General features: G+C 43.4%; 1 protein-coding gene across 4 annotated transcripts in view; it reads left to right on the top strand.

The window, feature by feature from the left end:
• The window catches only part of ELAVL3 (ELAV like RNA binding protein 3), a 76412-nt gene extending 61046 nt beyond the window's left edge, over nt 1-15366 (top strand). For 2 of the 4 annotated variants that reach the window (XM_066593654.1, XM_066593652.1), the window contains exons 4-7: nt 1086-1239; nt 4442-4667; nt 6937-6975; nt 12015-15366. In XM_066593654.1, the coding sequence (XP_066449751.1) occupies nt 1086-1239; nt 4442-4667; nt 6937-6975; nt 12015-12342 (747 nt within the window). In that variant the 3' untranslated portion in view covers nt 12343-15366. Of the gene's footprint in view, nt 1-1085; nt 1240-4441; nt 4668-6936; nt 6976-11993 lie in introns of all 4 variants that reach the window. The other 2 variants (XM_066593655.1, XM_066593656.1) reach the window with 2 other exon arrangements.
• The last annotated feature ends 7122 nt before the right edge of the window (nt 15367-22488 follow it).

Genomic DNA, 22488 nt, shown 5'->3' on the forward strand with positions numbered 1-22488 from the left:
ACAGCGTGTGCAGAGATTGGGGGGGATAACTGACGGTAGTGGAGAGCAGAGCGATGTTCTGGGCTGCAGCAAGTACTGTCTGACTGTGTGAGTGCTACTGCTGCCGGGTGATTTACAGGGGGCCACTGTGGGGTCACCATTACTATTGGGGTTACTATGGGGGACACTGTTACTACTAAAGACCCTAATGGGGTTACTATTACTATTGGGGTTACTATGGGGGACACTGTTACTACTAAAGACCCTAATGGGGTTACTATTACTACTGGGGGCACTGTGGGGGGTCACTATTACTTTGGGAGTCACTGAGGGGGTTGCTATTATTATTGGGGCTACTGTGCGGGACACTAATACTGGGGTCACTATTATTAATAGGTTCATTATTACCACTGGGGTGACTAATAGGGACACTGTTAATACTGAGACCTCCAGCGGGGCCACTGTTATTTTTGGGGCCACTAAGCGGGGGGGGGGGGGGGCACAATTGCTAGTTGGGGCCATTAGAATAACAGAGTTAACAACATAAATTGTGGTAGGCCATGCCCCCAACCACACCTCAAGCCACACCCCCTCTGACAAAAATAGCAACCCTAGGGCCAATTCTTTTTTTCCCCAGCATGCCCTAAAACAGAGCAGCCTCAGTCTAATTGCTTGGTATGTTAAACATTACAAGAATGGAAAGTTAGGACACCTATCAGGTTCGAAAACCAGAACTCGTTTCCCTGGAAATGGACAAAATATCTGCCGGCGGCGCGTTAAAGAAAGCGCCATATTCCCGTGAGTTATTCTATGAGGTTCACGGCCAGAGATAATTGCATGAGATCAGTGTGTACTTGACGACAAGTGCGAATGCTGCAAAGGCTTCTGGGAGGCTCCCCAGAGCGGATCGGCATTTCTGTGGCAACAGTGTCTAGGGGCGCAGCAAACAATCACTCCTCTCCAGGGGAATCGGCTGATTAACCTCTTCAGTACTGCATTCAAGCTTCTTTGCATTAGTTTACGGCTGCTCCCCTCACATGGTAGTATATATACCGGTAGCTATAGAGGGTTCTGTATAACATGATGTCACCGTCTATATTTCACAGGTATCCTACGCCCGCCCAAGCTCAGCTTCCATACGAGATGCCAACCTATACGTGAGCAGTCTCCCCAAAACCATGAATCAGAAAGAGATGGAACAACTTTTCTCGCAGTACGGCAGAATTATCACCTCGCGCATCCTGGTCGACCAGGTCACAGGTATATATATATATATCATCATGGCTGCCCAGGGACCATAGCGTCATGTACCCAGACATAGTGCTAAAAAAAAGCTAATACCTCCGCCCTGATTTAAAAGGCTAATTTGCCTATCGCGGTGCCGGTGATCGCAGGTATGCGCTACGTTTAATGCATACCAGCGCGGGTAAATTTGCGTGTTTGCGCACCTGTCATGGACCTCTATGGGGCTCTTTGGTGCGCAAACATGCACAGGATATAGCAGGTTGATCTTTTTCTGCTGGCGAAAACGATGGGCGCAAAAAAAAAAAAATGTGAGAATGAACCCATTGAAATCAATGGGTCGTATTCTCTGTGTTATGGGAACGACGGCCTATCATGTTTATCTGTCAAAGCCCGGGTGTGTTTACACGTAGCTGATGGAGGCCACATTCACACAATTAACAGAATGCAGTCCTAAGCTCTCGCTCACGACCTGAAGTTTGCAAGTTCAATCCCCGCTTGGTTCAGGTAGCCAGCTCAAGGTTGACTCAGCCTTCCATCCTTCCGAGATCAGTAAAATGAGCTTGCCTGAAAGTGCTGCAGAATAAGTTGGCGCTATACAAATAAAAGTCCCTTCTGTTCTTATGAATGAAGTAAAACGAAAAAAGATTGGTAGAGCAACATGTGATTGTTCTGAGTAAGGCCTCAAGTCCACTTGCCCGCTTGGTTACCACTGCTGAATCCCGCCGTGGTATCCATGTGTGCCCACGGACATAGAGAGAAAAAGACTGTATCTTACCTCTGCGGCTCCAGCGCGGGTCTTCTCTGAGCCGGCCGGATCTTCTTTCTTCAGCATGGCGGATGCGTCGGGCAACGCGCTTGGCACTTGTGCAGTGCTTTCTTTTCTGATTTTGAATCTCCTGCTTTCCTGCGGATCCCCGGCACGTCCACAGTGATAGCAGTCCCGCACATCGAAGGGCTTCCATTGACTTCAATGGAAGCCGTCGCTGCGGGATCTGCAGGACAATGGAGCATGCTGCAATTTATTCCTGTGCGTGCGATCCGCACGCCGGGCAAAAAAAATCACATCCGCATGCTTTTACTTGCCATGCAGATGCTAATGCATCCCCATGGGCAGCAAGAGGTGTGGACCTAAGAAAAACCATGTAATGGAAACATCACATCGCTCTTGTGTGCACATCGTACGGCGTGCAATGTGTTTGACTGTCCCATTGATCACAATGGGTGAGGTGTTCCGAGAGAACACAAAAAATAGGTCATGCAGCGTTTTTTTACCTCCCTGCATTGCTCATGTGTAGGACTCCATTCATAATGTCATTGTTTGCAGTAAGAGAAACCAAGTAATCCTGTAGATATGATAGCTTTTAATGGCTAACAAAAAGACATGATGTTATAGCAAGCTTTCCAACCTGTGCTGGGTTCTTCCTTAGGCATAATTCCTCCATTATGCTATTTTTCCCGGGCGATTTTTTTTAATATCCAAAGTCGTTCATCTGAATGAATACATTAGAACTAGAGATGAGCGAGCGTACTCGGAAAAGCACTACTCGCTCGAGTAATTTGCTTTATCCGAGTATCGCTGTGCTCGGGTCTGAAGATTCGGGTGCCGGAACGGAGCGGGAAGCTGCAGGGGAGAGCGGGGAGGAACGGAGGGGAGATCTTTCTCTCCCTCTCTCCCGCCCGCTCTCCCCTGCTCCCTGCTGCGACTCACCTGTCAGCCGCAGCGGCACCCGAATCTTCAGGGACGAGCACAGCGATACTCGGATAAAGCACATTACTCGAGCGAGTAGTGCTTGTCCGAGTACGCTCGCTCATCTCTGATTAGAATCAAACGCTTCTCACGGTCGCAATTTTTAGTGATTTTTTTTTTATGCGACTAAATACCTGCATAAATACGGTCGTCTAAATAAGCCCTCAATTTGAATTCTGCACAGTTGAAAAATCCAGACCAAAATCAGCATCAAAATCTGCACCATCTGGTGTGGATGTTGTCTCAGATCTGCTGTGGATTTCACTCCTTCGATTGAATTTAAATTGAAGGGGTGACATGTCCTGCATTTGAAGCATCACACCAAAATCCGCGAAAAAGATTTTGCAGGTTTTGATGCGGATTTTCCAACTGCAGAAAATCCGCAGCAAATCAGCCACATATGAAACCACGCTGAGGCTCTGTTCACACGGGGCAGATTTGCCATGGAGCTTACAAACGTGGAAAATCTGCAAGATTTTCCGTAGGTAATATCTGCTTTGGTTATTCTTGCAGCCTGGTCCTTGAAGTCTGTGGTAGAAATCTGCAGCTGATCTGCCCAAAATGCGGTGCTATGATTGACATTCTGCAGATCCAAAATCCGCTCCTCAAGTCAACTTGTGTTTAGTGTGGATTTTTACGCAGCGTATGGCCAAAATCTTAAAAATGTCATCCACTTTGCTGCTACTTTAGATGTCTTGTACTTTCTATGCAGAGAATCCGGATGGAAAATCCATGGCAGATGGAGAAGCTATCCAAGTTGGGATTATTTACTGTAGAAAAATGACAGCTAAGGGGTGATCAAATAACTCTGTATAAATACATGAGGGGACAATACAAGGATCTCTCCCATGATCTGTTTATACCCAGGACTGCGATGGTAACAAGAGGGCATCCGCTACGTTTAGAAGAAAGCAGGTTTCATCACCAACATAGAAAGGGGTTCTTTACTGTAAGAGCAGTGAGACTGTGGAACTTTCTGCCTGAGGACATGGTGATGGCAAAAACCATAGAGGAGTTTAAGAGGGACTAGATGTCCTTTTGGAGAGGAAGGATATTATAGGTTATAAATCTTAGGCTAATTGTTAATCCGGGTATACAGGCAGGTAGGAACTATTAGGGGTTGATCCAGGGAACAGTCTGATTGCCATTAGGGAGTCGGGAAGGAATTTTTTCCCCAAAAGGGCTAATTCGCTTCTGCCCTTGGGGTTTTTTGCCTTCCTCTAGATTAACAACACAAGAGGATAGACAGGCTGGACTAGATGGACATTGTCTTCATTCGGCCTTACGAACTATGTTACTATGTAGATCCACCCCATGTGAAGTCGGAAAAATTAAGCATGGATTCTGCCATGTGAACATACCCCAAAGGGGAACTCCAGAAAGTGGAATGAAGAGATTGTCATGCCAATTGACACATAACCTACAGCTGGAGGTTCTTTACATGTGATTTTGCTTTTTTATTCCCTGCAGGGGTCTCTCGGGGAGTAGGCTTCATCCGATTCGATAAAAGGATAGAGGCCGAAGAGGCCATCAAAGGGTTGAACGGGCAAAAACCACTGGGTGCCAGTGAACCAATTACCGTGAAATTTGCCAACAATCCTAGTCAGAAAACAGGCCAAGCTCTGCTTACCCACCTCTACCAGACCACAGCCCGGAGGTACACGGGACCTCTTCATCACCAGACACAGAGATTCAGGTGAGAGACCCAATACTGGAGACACAGTCCCTCTTGGAATATCAAACCTTTCATCTTCAGTCTTGATAGTTGCTCACTTCATTCCCACGTTTCCATAACCTACACCACATACCTGTCACTAACAATGTCTAGTCAGAGCTTCTCGTAATTAATCCTTCAGACTCCTTATGCCAACTCTTCATGTATTCTAAGATATACTTATGTACTACCTATTACTTACATTGTCTATACGTTGCCCAGTCCCTTTGCTGGTGGTTTTGTTGTATAGATATAGAGCAAAGATAGATAAGCCTCTTTTGTAGGTTGATTCTCACCTCCAGCATCCTTCTGCTCTGCCAGAATCCATTAGACACATACCATATTGACTTTTCACCTACCTACGTAATACCAACCTACTACTTTTCTTTCGATTCTTTGCCAACTCTAGGTGTCTGCCTGTATTACTGTAAATACTGTACGTCAACCCATTCGCAGATCTCTTCTCCATGTCTTGGTTATACCATGTCCCTATGACTACCCGGTGTGGTCTTCAATATCTCCTACAATACCTGAAACCATCTTACAACCTAGTACCATGAAAGATGACACATTTTGATACTCTCTGATCCCAGAACATTAAACATCTCCATAAAACGTTTTTGTATCTGGACCAAGTGTTCTCGACGTGGGTCTCCAGCCAAACAGATATCACACCTTCTCTACGTACATGTTATTTTGCTGTCAATTTCCATTACCATAGGCAACTTTAGACCCCTCTGATTCCTCACAATCAGATATGGTGATAGTTGGGGAGCCCTTGATCATGTATCATCCATATAGCTAACACTTTTGCACTCTCGAACTGTGGTAGTGTCAGTAGAGGAAATGCATCAAGTCTGCAACAAGCTAGTAGGGTTTACTACCATTCATGATTGATGAACAACATATACAGAACCCAAATGTATTCGATGCCTATTGTCCCCATGGTGCCTTGGTTTCTCCATTGCATAGAAGATCAAAGCTTCTAGGTCTTTCAACCCATTGCTCATTCTATATAAAGACTCTGCACTTGACCCCCTTTACCCTTACTCATCCATCCATCTCTGTTTCGTAAGCTCTACTTCTCAATTCCATTTCCCATTTTCTAAGACATCCAGGGGTATAAACTGAGAACACCTATTAAAACGTTTGTACACCTACAGTAGTTGTTGGCCAAACAGTCATTTGGCCAACAGCGATTTTTCCCAACTCCCCAATTTATGTGAACACTCATTTCAGGTGAGCGTTCATATGCTTTCAATGAGCAGAAGGACATAAGCCATTGCCAGACAGGAGGAATAAAATGATCAGGTTTTGAAATTCAATGTGCCCAATCCAGATGACATCAGGGGAGAATCGGGAGACCCCCCATGAATGTGATAGTCATCAGGTCCAACCAAAGTTGGTGGATCTGGATGACCTTTCCATAATGTATATGGAGGCCTTAAGATTCCCTCAATGTTTTGGATGATGACAAAACTTTGGAGTTAGATGTTTCCAGGATGGATGGTCATATTATCGTGTTCCTGGCAAAATAATTTTCCTTTGTGTTGGAGACTTTTAGTAGCCAAAAGACGTTTAATGGCCGATTGATCAATGCATGGGAAACATTAGTAGTCTCCTCATCATTGTCTTGTCATGATTGAATGCTGGTTGTGTGGATCTATGATTGATGGTGAGAAAGGTCTTTCAGGCCTAGGCAACTTATGTCAGGTTACAGCCAACACAAACTGGTCAGTTTGGTTGTCCAACTCAAGTCCACAAATCATGAGATAGATGTGCCCTGATGGCTCTGAAGTGGAAATCTCTACTGACCTCTGTAGGGTATGGTTATCAACCAATGTGTGACTATGTATGCTGCTCATCATTGGATGCCCTAATACGTTGTATAGCCCAAGGCTAATTCATCCTGCCTTCACATGACCATGCCATAGCCAAAAATGTTGTATGACTATAACACAGAATGGCCATATGTGAAGCAGTAGTAATAGACCTTTGTCTTGACTCATACTGTATATAGTGATATGTAGGGATATGTGTAATGTTGTATGTAGAAGGTCATTGGATAGAATTGTGGTTTTCTCCCGATCGTTTAAATTTTCTTTTTTGTTTCATTTTTTCTTTCTTCATTTTTTCTTTACTTTCTCTTTTTTGTACTTTGTGTTTCTCCGGAGCGGCACTGTGGCCCCATCCCTCTATTCCTTGCGCGATGACTAACATACCACTCCCTCTCCTGTCCCTTCTCTCGCAGGCTGGACTCTTTAATAAACATGGCGTATGGAGTCAAGAGGTAAATAAGAGACCCAGACCCATCCCTTTGCCCACTTTGCGCTCTTTTCTTAGTCTCTACCCACTGCGGCTTAATGAACGGGCTGAGATACCCTACTAAAGAGGGAAACATGTTCACCGGTGATATAAATAACATAATTATGTCTGCATGGAAGGTTTTTGGAGATGCAGTTATAGCATAGGTAATGGGGGGTCTTCCAATTATGACATTCACATCAAGGGTCATAGTGCCAGGGTAAATATTACCACTTGGCTCTTGGCCTGGACCTTAGCAGGCTCCTATGAATTCGACCCAATGGGATCTTGATAAGACCTATTCAAGTCCGTTTTCTTCATCATGTCCTCTTAGTTTTGGTGACATTAGCTGGCCCTTCTGATACCATACATTGGCCCTATATCTGACAACAATAGTGTAATGACCAAAGTCATGCAGAACTAAGTGGCAGCCACTGTGGTTGTCCATGAAGAGGTGCCATATTTCCCTTCCTCCATGCTATTGTGAACATCCACAGGTTTACCCTTCTCCATAGACACTTCGAACCATGAATGGGCAAAAAGACATCAACGTCATTTGGTCCTTCCTACCAACAAGGGACTAAAATGAAGCAATTGAATAAATAATGGGATTGGTATATACCAATATCAGAAGGCTGGCCTTTGGTTGGTTCTGTGTTTCTATGTCTATTTCCTACATACTAACCTACTATACTGAGTTGGTATCTCTCGCTCGTACATTAACCGGCAGCTTTCCCTCCTCTTCCCTTACTTAGATTCATGGCTGACTAAATTATTTGCTACTTTTTGGCTGCTCTGAGATTTTTTTTTTGTACTTTTGATTTTTTTTTTCATTTTTTGGTATTACCTGTTTGTTCTCTGCGTTTTTCATTTCCTTTTTGGAGATTTTTTTCCCGTATTGTCCTCACTGTGTTGTGTCGTGTCGTGTGTCGTATAAAGCAAAAAGTACATACAATAACATGGTGTTAGCGTTGTTAACGTGCTGTAAGCCATAGCAATCAATCAGATATTGGCATCAATTGGACGGTCATTATAGCCTGGGAAGTTGGTTGACACTACCAACCTACTACAGCCACTGGGAGGCGCTCTTAGCTTTAACAATACCCTCATAACTTCATTGATTTCAAGACGTCATTTAATATACATTGCTTCAAGATAAGCTTATCTGACTATAGTACTTTACTACCAGTGATCGCCATCTCAGTGGAAGCTCGTATCTGATTGGTTATTATGCGCGACAGAATTTTGCTTCCATTTTCACCATGTTATTAAGCATTCAGAATTTATGTTATGTTCTGCCTATAGAGATCAGCTATAGTCAACATATGTACTCTCTGAATCTAATTACGTGTTAGATACGCTTCCCAGCAGACTGTGTCTAACATTGGCAGTAGACTCTCCATGTTTCTAGGCCAGTCATCTATGATCAATGGTGATGGGCAAACTTTTGAACAGTTCGGTAAGATCACCGAACCTTTGCAAAAAGTTTGGTTTGGTGTAAATTCTCAAAACCAAGCCATAGGGTCACCAAAACCCCTAAAACCTCGAGCGTTGTACGGGGCTTTTATGGCTCTTAGGCAGTATTACAGCAGTGTTCAGGACTACTTTTGAGCGAACCAAACCAGTAGAACCCTATTTTGGGTAGAACTTTGCTTAAAGCTCGGTTTGGGTCTGAAACAGGGTTCTACTAGTTTGCTTCACTCAACACTACTGACCACAGGACATTGTATTTTTGACAGGTAATGTTTTGAAGACACTGGGGTGGAAAGTTATTTTTTTAGGGCCAACTATACAGCTGGCCAGAAGATGTATTGGCCAACAATTGTACCCCCATGGCTGTGTTTGGCATATTATTTCCAATAGTGGCTGGGGCTGTCTAGTGATGATGATGAAAAATGAAACCTTTGCCCCCTTAAATGTTACACCATAGATAAATAATGATATATGATTGCAGAAGGATGGACACATGGTACTGTCCATAACAGTCGGACGATAGTCCTATACATAGAGTAAATGAGCTTTTCCCAAAAATAACCAACTGAGAATTGTCAAGGAATGAATGTTTTTTGGATTTGCCCCACCTTTGTTACAGTATCTGACTAAGCCTACATGTACAGTCCTGTGCAAAAGTTTTAGGCAGGTGGCAAAAAAATTGCTGCAAAGTAAAGGTAAAGTATTTAGACTGGACAAATGTCGGGCCAACGATGCCTGACACTCATCCCCGCACATACTGGATCTCGTGCTGCTGCATAAACGATGGACGATGAGCTGATCGCTGATCGTTCAGTGTAAATAGCAGCCGTTCAGTACTGAACGGCCGCTGTGTTAAGTAAATGGAGAGGGGCATAAGTCTTATAGGTACACGTGTACACAGTTTTTGAAGGAACTTATCAGGGAGGTTGTTGCAGACAATTTGGAGAACTAGTCAAAGAGCTTCTGTAGATGTCGGCTTACTTAGACCCTTCTGTCACTTCATGTAATCCCAGACAGACTGGATGATTATGAGATCAGGGCTCTGCAGTGCCGCATCATCACTTCCAGGACTCCTTGTTCTTCTTTACACTGAAGATAGTTCTCAATGGTTGCATGTTTGGGGTCATCGTCCTGCCGCAGAATAAATTTGGAGCCATTCAGAGGCCTTTTATTTCTGAGAAGAAATCTTACTTTGCAGCATGTTTTCCACAACTACCTAATAAAACTGTTGCACAGTACTGCAGATCAAGTTGTTTTTGACAATGTTCCAAAGAAGATCATCTTGGCAGTAGATACAGCAGCTTTTCTTCTACAGGGAAGTTATGAATTCTGCCCTCACATTACCCACACCTGAAATAAAGGCCCATTTACACGTATGAGCGATAATCGTTACATGTAAACGCAGGCATCGCGCAGTTTTCGTTTGAAGGATGATTTTAAGGTGAACCTAAAATCCATCATTCAGCTAGTGAGAGATAAAGTATCTTTAAATAGAACGCATGCTGTCCACGGAAGTCGGCAGATAACATTGTAATCTGTCGGCAGCCGCGAAGAGAACAATGCAGCTGCTTGCACAGTTGGGCGTGTGATTAATCAGAAGCTGGTCTCTGATTAATGTACAGATCCATTTCCACGGTCGGTCACCATGACTAGTAATAATTTATGTCCTCCGGGCACCTCCACCAAGTCTAATAGGACAAGTAGTCTTATTGATGAGTCCCTTATACATAGATTAGATCGAATCAAAGATGGTCGGGAAATAAGAAAGTTCACTACAAAAGAACATTGACTCCATCGATCAGTGTTGTTGGTTACCACCTCGTACTCCAGTCACATCCAGAGCTGCATTAACAGTTCTGCTCTTCTGGATCAGTCAACACTGTGCTGGCAGAAACAACTGCATTGTGGGAGATGTTTTTTTTCTTCCTGTAAATACTGTACATTATCTCCCAAAATACATATCTTTCTATTAACCCCAACAGGGGGCAGCAAGAAGATTGGGGACCCCTGGAAAAATAATGTTCCTCTTCGGGAAAAGACCTAAATCTACAGGATAATTCAAACGTCAGGGCCACTGGGAATATCTTCTGAACAAAAAGAGATAAAACTAGGAAACTTTGTAGAACACCTAAATGGGTGGGGAAAAACTTTTTGGTACTGTGGTGGTGCTTATCAGTCATCTTGGTGGCAGCCATCTTGAATTCATCCCAAGAAACTTCAATGGAAAGGGGATCATGGGAAACATGATTTAAGGGCGAAATGTCATCCGAAATTGATAAGTGTGGACATTTTTTCAGTATTTGCAACCATTTTCAAGTTAACGATGATGTTGAGTATTAATAAAGTTACCGGTATGTTGAATTATGTGGTGTGGAAAACAATAATGTCCCAGTGTGCCCACTAATATTTATACCTTCCTGCTTTTTTGTGGGGGACAAAAACATTTCTGATGTTCCTCTTTGTGTTACCACAGTACCCCCATAACAGGGCAGGTATAATGTATCTATTACTCGAAAATGATTTCAGGTATTGAAAAAATATCTGCGCCTATCAATTTCTGATGAAATTCTACTCTTAAATCATTCATTCCATGACCCTCTTTCCATTGATGTTTCTTGGGCTGAATCCAAGGTGGCTGCCACCAAGATGGCCAGCAGGCACCACCATAGAGCCAAAAGGTTTTCCGACATCCATCTAAGTTCTTCAGAGTTTCCTACTTGTATTTGATATTCTGGGTGGCCCTGACTTGTGAATCACCCTGTAATGTATCCCTACTGTAAACAGACTTAGTGTTACCATAACCAGGCTCCAATAAACACCGTCGATCCACAGGGCCTTGTATAGGAAACACTACACACTTCCTGAGAGTTAACAGGAAAGCAGCAGAATTTTAGATGTATGTTTGAGTGCAATTAGAGCATTAGACCAGGTGTATCTCAAGATTGGTGCAAGTCACTGGATGGTATGATCTTGGTCTTCCTCACATTAACCCCTATCCAGGGTTCCAAGGGACACCAGAATTCCAAATAACCCTAGCTGGGAAACATTGTGTACCACCTGAGAGCTAACAGGAAACCAGCAGAATTTTGAATGTAACTCTTGCTATAACTGAAGTACTAGACTAGGAGTATCTCAAGATCAAGTCACTAAATGTTATGATCATTGTGCTCCTCATATTGGCATAACTGGAGAGCTTGTATCATCTATTCGAGTGTACTGTACGTTCTTTCTTCAAGGGTCATGCTTGCCCTTTTGGGGTCTTTATGTGACTGTTTGTGTTCTCCTCCTTCATATCTGATACATCTTGTAGTTAGTGTAGAACTCTATGTCATTTCCATGTTTTCATCTTTCACTCAATCATCTTGGTAGAAAACAAAATTTGGGGTCTTTGTTCAAGTGTACTACTTAATCTCCTATTTGCTGCTCAATATGCTGTGTTCTAAGATGTCCAGTATCTTTTCAGTGTTCTTCTTTCTTATGATTCACACCTCCTTTTCACTCACATGGACCTATTCCTTACACCCAATGTAGTCCGCTCTCTTTCCTCCCCAGGTTCTCACCCATAACTATCGACAGTGTTACCAACCTTGCCGGAGTCAGTTTGACAGGTCCTACCTCTGCCGGCTGGTGCATCTTTGTCTACAACCTATCCCCGGAGGCTGACGAGAGTGTCTTGTGGCAACTATTTGGGCCATTCGGTGCTGTGACAAATGTCAAAGTTATCCGGGACTTCACCACAAACAAGTGCAAAGGTTTCGGATTCGTCACCATGACAAACTACGATGAGGCGGCCATGGCTATTGCCAGCCTGAACGGATACCGGCTGGGAGATAGGGTTCTGCAAGTTTCATTCAAAACTAGTAAACAACACAAAGCATGAAAGTGAGGGCAATGAGTGGAGGAGTGGGGGAGTGAGAGAGGAAATGTTAAGTCAGGAAGGTAGAAGTAAGGTATGCCAATGTGTAGACATACATCACATTCTGCCACCCTTAAAATTATAGAAAGGGAAGGAGGGCTCAATTGGAGCTCAGCACAAGGATAAACTTCTGCAACGTAAACTTGTGGTCCACCAGGATGGCTTCTATTGGTTTATAGCCGATCACAGATAGGGCTCGGGTGCCAGTTCTGATTATTCTAAGGTTTTATGTAGGCTCTGATTCTACTGGTGCCAATCCAGTTGGTATATGGCCTACTTAGTGGTCACGATACTTCTCTAGCTATCTTAGAACCTTCAGAACTTGGTGTAACCAAAAAAGATGTGGTTGAGCACCACCCAAGATGAGCAAAATATTGGTCAAAAAGTTTCCCGTCTCCTTGGTTGGAATGGGGTGAGGTTTCAAGTAAGATAGCATGTGTTTTTTTTTTCTACTTCTCTCACTTTGGTTGTGAACTGGCTAACTATCCTACTGCCGTATGGCTTAGCACCATTTCACTGCCTCTGTCTTTTGTCCTCCCTCCTCCCCCCACTCGATATCCTCTCATCTCCTAAAGAGTAATAAACGAAGAAATGAGAGTGGGAGCAGAAACGAGAGAAAAAAAAGCAAAAATATCTATTTTTATAAAAAAGGAGAAAAAAAAATCTCAATGAGCATTTTAAGCCTTTCGCACTTGTCCCAAAATAGGAGTCCATGAAAAATATATAGTTACATAATAATAGCTCTTTTAATTCATTACGGGGTAAAAGCAAAAGAACAAAAAATAAAACTTTTTTAATAGCTAAAAAAACCCTTTTCATGCTAGTGGCTTCCAGGAAGAATTAAATTATGCAAAAATAACTTGGGGGCCGTTAAAAATTTTTTTGAAATTTCACATTTGTATCGATGATGGCAAGTATAAAAAAAATAATAATTTGGATTAATTTATCATTTTTAATTTGTCTTTTTGTAATTTGTGGATTGGTCATAAGCAGGAAGGACACATTTACTTCATGAAAACAACAAAGACATACACAACTTGCAATAATTCATATTTTATTATTTTTAATTCCCCCAAGTGGTTATTGCCTAAGAAATAGAAAAAAAAACAAAAAAAAAAAATCTCTGAACCCGTGATGCATTTTAGATTTGAACTGCAATATATTTATATGTTCCAGGAATCCCAAATTGTGGGACTTGTTTAAAAGCCTTTTCATTCAGACTGTCTTTATATATCTTTTACACAGTGGCCCCTGTTTTATGAATTAAAACATAAGGCATCCATAATCATGATGGGAAATCCGAATAATTGTGTATTTTTTATCGATTATTATTATTATTATCATTATTATTATTGAATATTGTGCCAGGTTTGGGTTAGAAGATGCCTAGATTGGTTACAATTTAAGCTTCAGGAAAGATTTTAAAAAAACAAATTAAATAATTCCAATTTTTTTCTTTCATTCAAAAAGAATAGGAAAAAAATATCTAGATTCAAAGACTCATGAAAAAGCTGAAAATATAATATGTCTTACATTGAGAAACAGCCGTGTTCAAAGCTCAGGGGGAATAAAACAGCGAAAAAACAGATCAATCGGGTCAAGCCTCTTGGTCTAAGAGAAAGCTCTTTACTGACCGCCAGCACCGCCTCTCATTGGTTGAGTAAGGAGTTTTCTCATTCGCTGAAATATAACATACCATATGGGCATCCAACTAATATACACTGCTGTACAGACAGTAGGCGGTAAGTACATCAGTAGGACATGGAAGCCCTGGAGGACCTTAAACACGTAGAACAGAGACTCACCTTAACACCACCAGCTCGCGATACTTGATGGACTTCCTTTTTTGGGGCGCAGTGTTCCTCTTAACTCGGGAAAACCATGGATGATCCACCAGGGGGCAGCCACAATCCCCTTAACAATCCATAACGCAACCCGCATCTCCGGGGAGCTGCTTAAATGACTTGACAAAGTCCACACTACTATGCAGGCTGCACTGTGCTCACCCTCAAAGGCCGTCCGTACTGTCCGATCAGCTGCTCTTACAGGAGGGCTCCTTACGAGCTGCAAGTAAGGAGCTTTCTCATTGGGTCCATGGCAGTGGCAGTCTATGCGAGCATAGCACCAAATGAGTTGAGCTGGGAGTAGAGTACCACGGCGCTGTAGGAGAGTGTATTCCATAGAAATACGCACAAGGCTGTCTTAAAAGCGTAAATTTGCCCATACAGACGTTATTGCAACTCAAGCTATAAATTAGACATTTAAAAAAAAAAATTATTATTTAAAAATGTAAAAAAATTTTTTTTTATTTTTTTTAACTAAATTCAAATTTATGTACAATTTTTTAAAATCGAATTCCAAGATTATGTTTAAAATGTATCATTTATAATTTCATCTTTGAATACAACATGATTTACAGTTCAATTTAATCAAAGCCAAACCAACTTTGGTCATAATGGACAGCAAAAGTTATTCTATCACATGCCAAACTCCCCAGATGAGCTGCAGCCGGCTGTTCTCAATGTAACCCTCATCAGAACGCTACAACAAATTAACCGAAAATTGGAATGTGGGAGCGGAGTCTTCATAAAAGCAAACCTCCATTATACAGAAGAGGAATTAGTTGTGTAGCAGAAACAATTACAACTAGCTAGAGGACATTTGGTTGTTTATTAGTTACCGTCTGTTCTAGAACTCGTTTTTTCGTTTATTTTTTAGGTTAACACCCCAGACATTTCTCTAGTGAATGTGTTTTTTTTTTTAATTATGATTTGATTACATTTTTTGTGCTTTTTTTCCTAATATTAAAAAAAATATATATATAATATAGTCGGGATCGGAGGACATCTCTCGACCCTTTACTTTTAGTTAGTTCTTTGTGTTCTAGGTTCCGTGTGGTTTCTTTGACTGTGTTTAGTAGAATGTCGTAGGATCTCTTGAAATTACAAAAAAAAAATTAAATGAGAAGTCGACGGCGCATAAAAAAAAGACATTTATGTAAAGAAAAAAATGAACAATAGAAAAAAATGTAAAAAAAAAAAAATTTGAAAGCCTGGCGAGATCTTTTGAAATGTTGTTTTTAACTTATTTGGAAGTATTTATTCTTTATTTGTGTGGGTATAAATATGTGCATATTTATGTTTGTTGAGCCTAAGCAAACAAAGGTTTCTTCTTTTTTTTTTTTTTTTTTATTTCTTTTTCCGGTCAAAGCCCGTCTCCATAGAGAATATAGGGCTACATTGGGAAATTGGAGGAAAAGGTAATAAATTATTTAAAGAACAAAGAAAAAGGGGTTGACACATTGTTTTAAAAAAAAACAAAAACACAAATTAAAAAAAAAAAAAAAAAAAAGAATAACGTGCATTTTTTTATAAGCTGGTTTGAAATCCATTGAGCTGAGAGCACTGAATAATAAAACATATAAAAAAGGAAATAAAAAGATGATTATTAATAAAACAACATGTTCTACTGGTTATTTGGTGAGAGTGGAATCAATGGACTGATTGTGAGTAAATGGGGAGAGAATGAGCAAATGGAAAAGAAAGGTACGTCCTCGTGGGACAGCGAAGAATCTGCGACCAATCTACCGTATTTTCCGTTCTATAGGACACACCCCTGTTTTAGAACGGGAAAATAGGGGGAAAAAAATTTGAACTCACCCAGGGACAGTGCAGGGTTAGTGCTGGGTGACGGAGCAGAGGAGGTCCGAAAAACCGGCGCTCCATATCACAGCGGCGTGTCTATGAAATAGGAGGAAGGAAGGCGTTTGGTGGAGGCGGGGAGCAGCAGGAGTACCCGCCGGCGCTCACGACCAATCAGAGGTATGTATGGGCAGCAGTGGGGAGGAGACTGGTCGCACATTTGTTTGTGCGATCGCGAGTTTAACATGCAATCGCGCTAACTAAATCGGATCGCGTGTTAAATTCGCAATCGCGCTAAAAATGGCGATCGGAACAAATTTTTTGGCACATTCGCTCTATAACATGCAGCAACTCCCCCCCCCTGCTTTGGAGGGGGGAAAAGTGCGTCTTATAAAGCGAAAAATATGTTATGTTTTAGGGTGGTTTCGCTCAGGGTTCCAATTTCCTGCTCCATATGGGGAGCAGGAAAGGAGAACCCCTGTGGCTGAACACCTACGTCTCAGGACGGAACTGAACAGTGCTGAACAGACACCATCGACTATAATGGGGTCCGTTCTGTTTGCGCTCAGTTGTTCGGCTTTCAGACGGAAAAAAAAGCGCTGCATGAACTGCTTTTTCTTCCGGGGTTTGGAGCCAGATCTGTGTGACGGATCCTCCAACTGGAGGTTCCAAGGCCGATGGCAAACCTTACATGTGGATTTTGCTGCAGATTAGCAATGGTGTTCATGCTGCTTATTGAAAGGCGCAAAATCCACAGTGGAAATCCATGCCATAGGTGATATATATTATCATACTTGTGCCAGAATTCTGCAATCACAAAAATTGTAATTTTGGTGTAAGTACCTTTCTGCACAAAAAACTGAGACTTTTTGAATTTCTATGCCAATTGGCGAAGCTTAGCGGATGGGGTAACCCAGCACAGTTACTATAATAATGATATATGCCAGAAACTGACGTAAATTAGAGCGCAAATCTACATCAGCCACTTGCTGATGTACATTTATCTGACTGGCTATGGGGCGGCCATTAATAAATTATGAACATTTCACTCCAGTACAGATTATATCAAGATGGCCGCAGTAAACTCCTGTTTTGATATATTTGGCCCCGTAAATGGAGATGCTGCGGATTTTAAATCCGACCTGATCAACTTACTATGCAGATAGTTTACACGGTGTATGGATAAAATTTGGTAAAATCTCCTCCACTTTGGTCTGTACTATAATGTGCTGCACACAACTCCGTGGCGTATCCACAACGTGTTAAGATGTCCTGAGGCTGGGTTCAAGTGCTGCAGATTTGTGGTGCAGATTACCCACCACAAAGCTGCAGCCAACTACAGCACAATACATGTGGATGAGATTTTCAAAATCAAAGAATTCAGTTTAGGAAAACAAGGATATCTTCTCCAGGAACAGCGCCCCCTTGTCTGGTATTGCAGCCTCCAGGTGATGATGATAAGATAATAGAGAGCACATAGTTCGACACATTGTGCGGTGGTCTCACGTAGTATTGCAACCACATTGAAATGAATGGAAGATTCGCCTGCAATACCGTGCCGGCCCACTGCATAGGGTACAGGGCTATCTGCTTCCTGTACCATACAGAGTGACCCCTGGCCCAGTGAACAGCAGATTGACCAGAGTTTCAGGCGGTAGACCCCTGCGTTCAGCTAGTGATGACCTATCCTATTAAAATATTACTTGTATTACTTGTTCCCCCTATTTAGGCTGCTTTCACATTTGCGGTGGGGGTTCTATTTTCCTGCTCCGTTTGGGGAGCAGGAAAGGGGAATCCAGAGACCGAACAGGTCCATCTTATGACAAAACAAAACTGTGCCAAATGGACCACATTGACTATAATGGGATTCTCTTGGTTTTCGCTCAGCTAATAGCGCCGCCCGCAAGTGTACTGGGATAGGCTACCGTTAGCGCTGTTGTGTGACCATTGTTTTTCCCACAACTTCCTGACATTGGCCTCTATTGTGTATTCTTAAAGGTAGTTTAACTGCATATAAACAGATGGGATTCTAATTGAGGATGCGGGGTAAGTGCAGGCGACCGTTGAGATCATCGGGCACAACTATGCCTTCAGCATGTCTCATCTTATGTGAATGCTCATTCACATCTGGCCAGCACAGAAGCCATTTCAGTAGGCCTCTACTAACCCCTATTTATAGTCATACCATCTTAAAGTAGACCTTCCACTTTACTAGAGCCCGTCAATAGAGCATCAGACTTTAGTCTTCAAACAGATGATTTAGTGATCCTGCACTGAGCAGGGGGTTGGACCCGATGACCCTGGAGGTCCCTTCCAACTCTACCATTCTAGGATTTTATATCCAACCCCAAGATGATACCAGGTCACCGGATAGGTGAGGGAGAACAGGACTGGCCACAGCTGCTGGTCCAGGATCACTTACTGGTAGGGGGATCTGGCTTACTGAAGGCAGACTGGTCATCAATGCTGCAGCATAAGGTGGTTTGGTGACATATATATATATATATATATATATATATATATATATATATAGTGATAATGTGTCCTCCAGGGGAAGGGCGGCAGCAACGCATAGGACGAGAAAGTGGAATAAAGCTTGCTTCCGTTTTATTTTCCAGCACAGCAAGACAGAAAATAAAGTCCTTCAAAGTAGCAGAGGCACCACGCAGGGTGCTCAAGTCCATACAAAACTTAAAGGGGTTGTCCCGCGAAACAAAGTGGGGTTATACACTTCCGTATGGCCATATTAATGCACTTTGTAATATACATCGTGCATTAATTATGAGCCATACAGAAGTTATTCACTTACCTGTTCCGTTGCTAGCGTCCTCGTCTCCATGGTGCCGTCTAATCTTCAGCGTCTAATCGCCCGATTAGACGCGCTTGCGCAGTCCGGTCTTCTCCCTTCTGAATGGGGCCGCTCGTGCCGGAGAGCGGCTCCTCGTAGCTCCGCCCCGTCACGTGTGCCGATTCCAGCCAATCAGGAGGCTGGAATCGGCAATGGACCGCACAGAAGACCTGCGGTCCACCGAGGGTGAAGATCCCGGCGGCCATCTTCACAAGGTAAGTCAGAAGTCGCCGGAGCGCGGGGATTCGGGTAAGTACTGGACGGTTTGTTTTTTTTATGCCTGCATCGGGTTTGTCTCGCGCCGAACGGGGGGGCTATTGAAAAAAAAAAACCCCCGTTTCGGCGCGGGACAACCCCTTTAAACGCAAGTTGCACTATACAAGGTGGTCAGAGGCTTCCTCCTCAGGCTGTCAGCCTGTATGCCTTTCCTCAGGTTGTCGGGCTGTACAGCCATACAAACGATCCACATGACATAGTCCGTTCAAATCTGCACCACGCAGGGTGCTCAGGTCCACCTAGCAAGTGCTAATCCCACCTCAAGCTGTTAGACACTGACTTCTAGGAGCTGCAGCCTTTTATGCCCAAGCAATGAGGTCAGTGCCTGCAGCTGAGGTTCCTGAGAACCGGGGTGAAGCTGTGGACTATATCTCCACCCTGTCCAGACTAAGAGCCTGGGAGGGAGATATTCTCCATCCACAACTTCACACTTTAACTGCCTACATATCCCGCCTCTTCTCCAGACCGGAGGGCTGGGCCTTTTTGGTGGCCAGACACTGCACCCTAGACAAGGCATCAGCATTACCTTATGATGTGCCTGGCCTATATTCAAGGGTGAACTTGAAATTCGGAAGCGAGAGAAACTATCTCATCACCCTTGCATTCTTTTCCTTATTTTGCTTCATCCAGGTCAAGGGGGCATGGTCTGACACCAATTTGAACCCTCTCCACAAGAGATAGTACCTTAATGTTTCCAGTGCCCATTTTACTGCTAAACATTCACGTTCAACAATAGCGTGATTCTTCTCCGCAGGCTTAAATACAGTACTGGATGTTCTTCCCTTATTTATGTCTGCACAATAAACTCTTTTGAGAAGTCGTCCGTTATCAACACTGGCTGTTGACAAAGGGCTGACTTTAAATTTTGAAAGGCCTGCTTGGCCTCGGCTGTCCATGCCACCATTACCGACTTGCCCCCTTTCATCAAGTCCGTAAGTGATGCTGCCATGGAGGCAAAGTTAGGCACAAACCTACGGTAGTACCCGGTCATTCCTAAAAAGGATCTGACCTGTTTTTATGTTAACGGTCTAGGCCATGCCTGTATGGCCTCTACCTTGTTGACCTGGGGTTTAATGATGCCATGACCAATAACATAGCCAAGGTACTTGGCTTCCTCCAGGGCTACTGCACATTTCCCAGGGTTTAAGGTTAAACCTGCCCCTTTTATGACATCCATGACCACCTTCCCAAGATGACTCTCCCAATCGGTACTAAAGATCACAACATCGTCTAGGTATGCAGCAGAATAGTTACGGCGAGGCCTCAACATCCAATCCATTAACCTTTGGAAGGTAGCAGGCACACCATGTAACCCAAACAGCATGTCTTTGTACTGAAACAAGCCCTCTGGGGTTGAGAAGGCCGTTTTCTCTTTGGCCTTCTCAGTCAGAGGTATTTGCCAGTGCCCTCTGGTAAGGTCAAGTGTGGTGATATATTTGGCATTACCCAACCTCTCAATTAATTCATTAACCCTGGGCATGTGATATGCATCAAATTTGGAGATTTCATTCAACTTCCTGAAATCGTTCCAAAACCTCTAAGTACCGTCCAGTTTGGGAACTAACACAATGGGGCTTGACCACTCGCTTTTTGATTCCTCTATCACTCCTAATTCCAGCATGCACTTAACCTCAGTAGAAACCGCTTCCCTACGGGCTTCTGGAATCCTATACAGTTTTAAGTTTACCTTCTTCCTGGGTTCACTTATGAAATCATGTTTTATGACGTGTGTACGACCTGGCAGGTCAGAGAATTTGTCTCTGTTTCTTTGCAGCAACTCCTTTGTCTCCTGCCATTGGCACACCAAGAGGGCCTCACCTACTCTAACATCAGGTAGGGAGGGCTGCGGCATACCCCTCCTAATGCTTGAGGTAGCCAACGCTTCTCGATCCTTCCAGAGTTTTTATTAAATTAACATGGTACACCTGATACGGCTTCCTTTTCCCCGGCTAGTGCACTCTATAGTTTACGTCGCCTACCTTCTCAACGATTTCGTGGGGACCCTGTCACCTAGCGAGAAATTTACTCTCTACAGTAGGTACCAAGATGAGAACGCAGTCACCGGGACTAAAAGTTCTTACCCTGGCAGAACGATTGTACACTCTGCTTTGGGCCTCCTGCGCCCTCTGCAAGTGTTCTCTGACAATGGGCATTACAGTATTAATGCAGTCCTGCATCTGAGTCACGTACTCTATGACGCTCCTATAGGGAGTAGACTCGGACTCCCAGGTTTCTCTGGCTATATCCAACGACCCTCTGGGGTGCCAACTATATAGCAACTCAAATGGCGGGAAGCCTGTGGTACCTCCCATATGGCGAACATGAGATAAGGTAATAGACGGTCCCAGTCCCGACCATCTTTCTCCACTACCCGCTTTAGTATTTGCTTTGAGGTCTTATTAAACCTCTCTACCAACCCATCTGTCTGAGGGTGGTATACTGAGGTTCGTATGTGATCAATTTTAAAGAGGTGACACAACTCTTTTGTTACTTTGGACATGAACGGAGTCCCCTGGTAAGTGAGGATTTCCTTGGTAAGACCTACTCTGGAGAACATAAGGGACAATTCTCATGCAATGTTTTTGGCAGAAGGGCTTCTCAAAGGAATTGCCTCAGGGTACCGGGTAGCATAATCTAACACGACCAAAATGTATTGACGTCCTCTAGCTGACTTGACTATAGGACCCACTAAATCCATTTCAATTCTCTCAAAGAGAACCTCTATAATCGGGAGAGGCACTAAGGGACTGTGGAAGTGCGACACAGGAGCGGTGATCTGACAGGTGGGACACGACTCACAGTACCGTATATACCGGCGTATAAGACGACTTTTGAACCCCGAAAAATCTGCTCTGCAGTCGGGGGTCGTCTTATGCGCCGGTAATACAAAAAAAAAAAGTGTAAAAAAAAAAAATTTTATTACTCACCTCCCCCGGCGTCCTGTCGCGCTCCGGCAGGATGTCGCTCGCTCCGGCAGGCTGTCGCTCGCTCCTCGTCCCCGCCGCAGCATAGCTTTCTGAATGCGGGGCTTGAAATCCCCGCTTCCAGAAAGCTAATACACACGCCGGCAGCCATGACAGCATTGAATGGCTGTGATTGGCTAAAGCACACGTGGCTTCAGCCAATCACACTATTCAATGACATCATTGAATGGCTGTGATTGGCTGAAGGCGCACGTGTTAGCAATCACACCCATTCAATGATGTCATTGAATAGTGTGATTGGCTGAAGCCACGTGTGCTTTAGCCAATCACAGCCATTCAATGATGTCATGGCTGCCGGCGTGTGTATTAGCTTTCTGGAAGCGGGGATTTCAAGCCCCACATTCAGAAAGCTATGCTGCGC

Source organism: Eleutherodactylus coqui, chromosome 2, assembly GCF_035609145.1.
Source record: "Eleutherodactylus coqui strain aEleCoq1 chromosome 2, aEleCoq1.hap1, whole genome shotgun sequence".
NCBI classification, from domain to species: domain Eukaryota; kingdom Metazoa; phylum Chordata; class Amphibia; order Anura; family Eleutherodactylidae; genus Eleutherodactylus; species Eleutherodactylus coqui.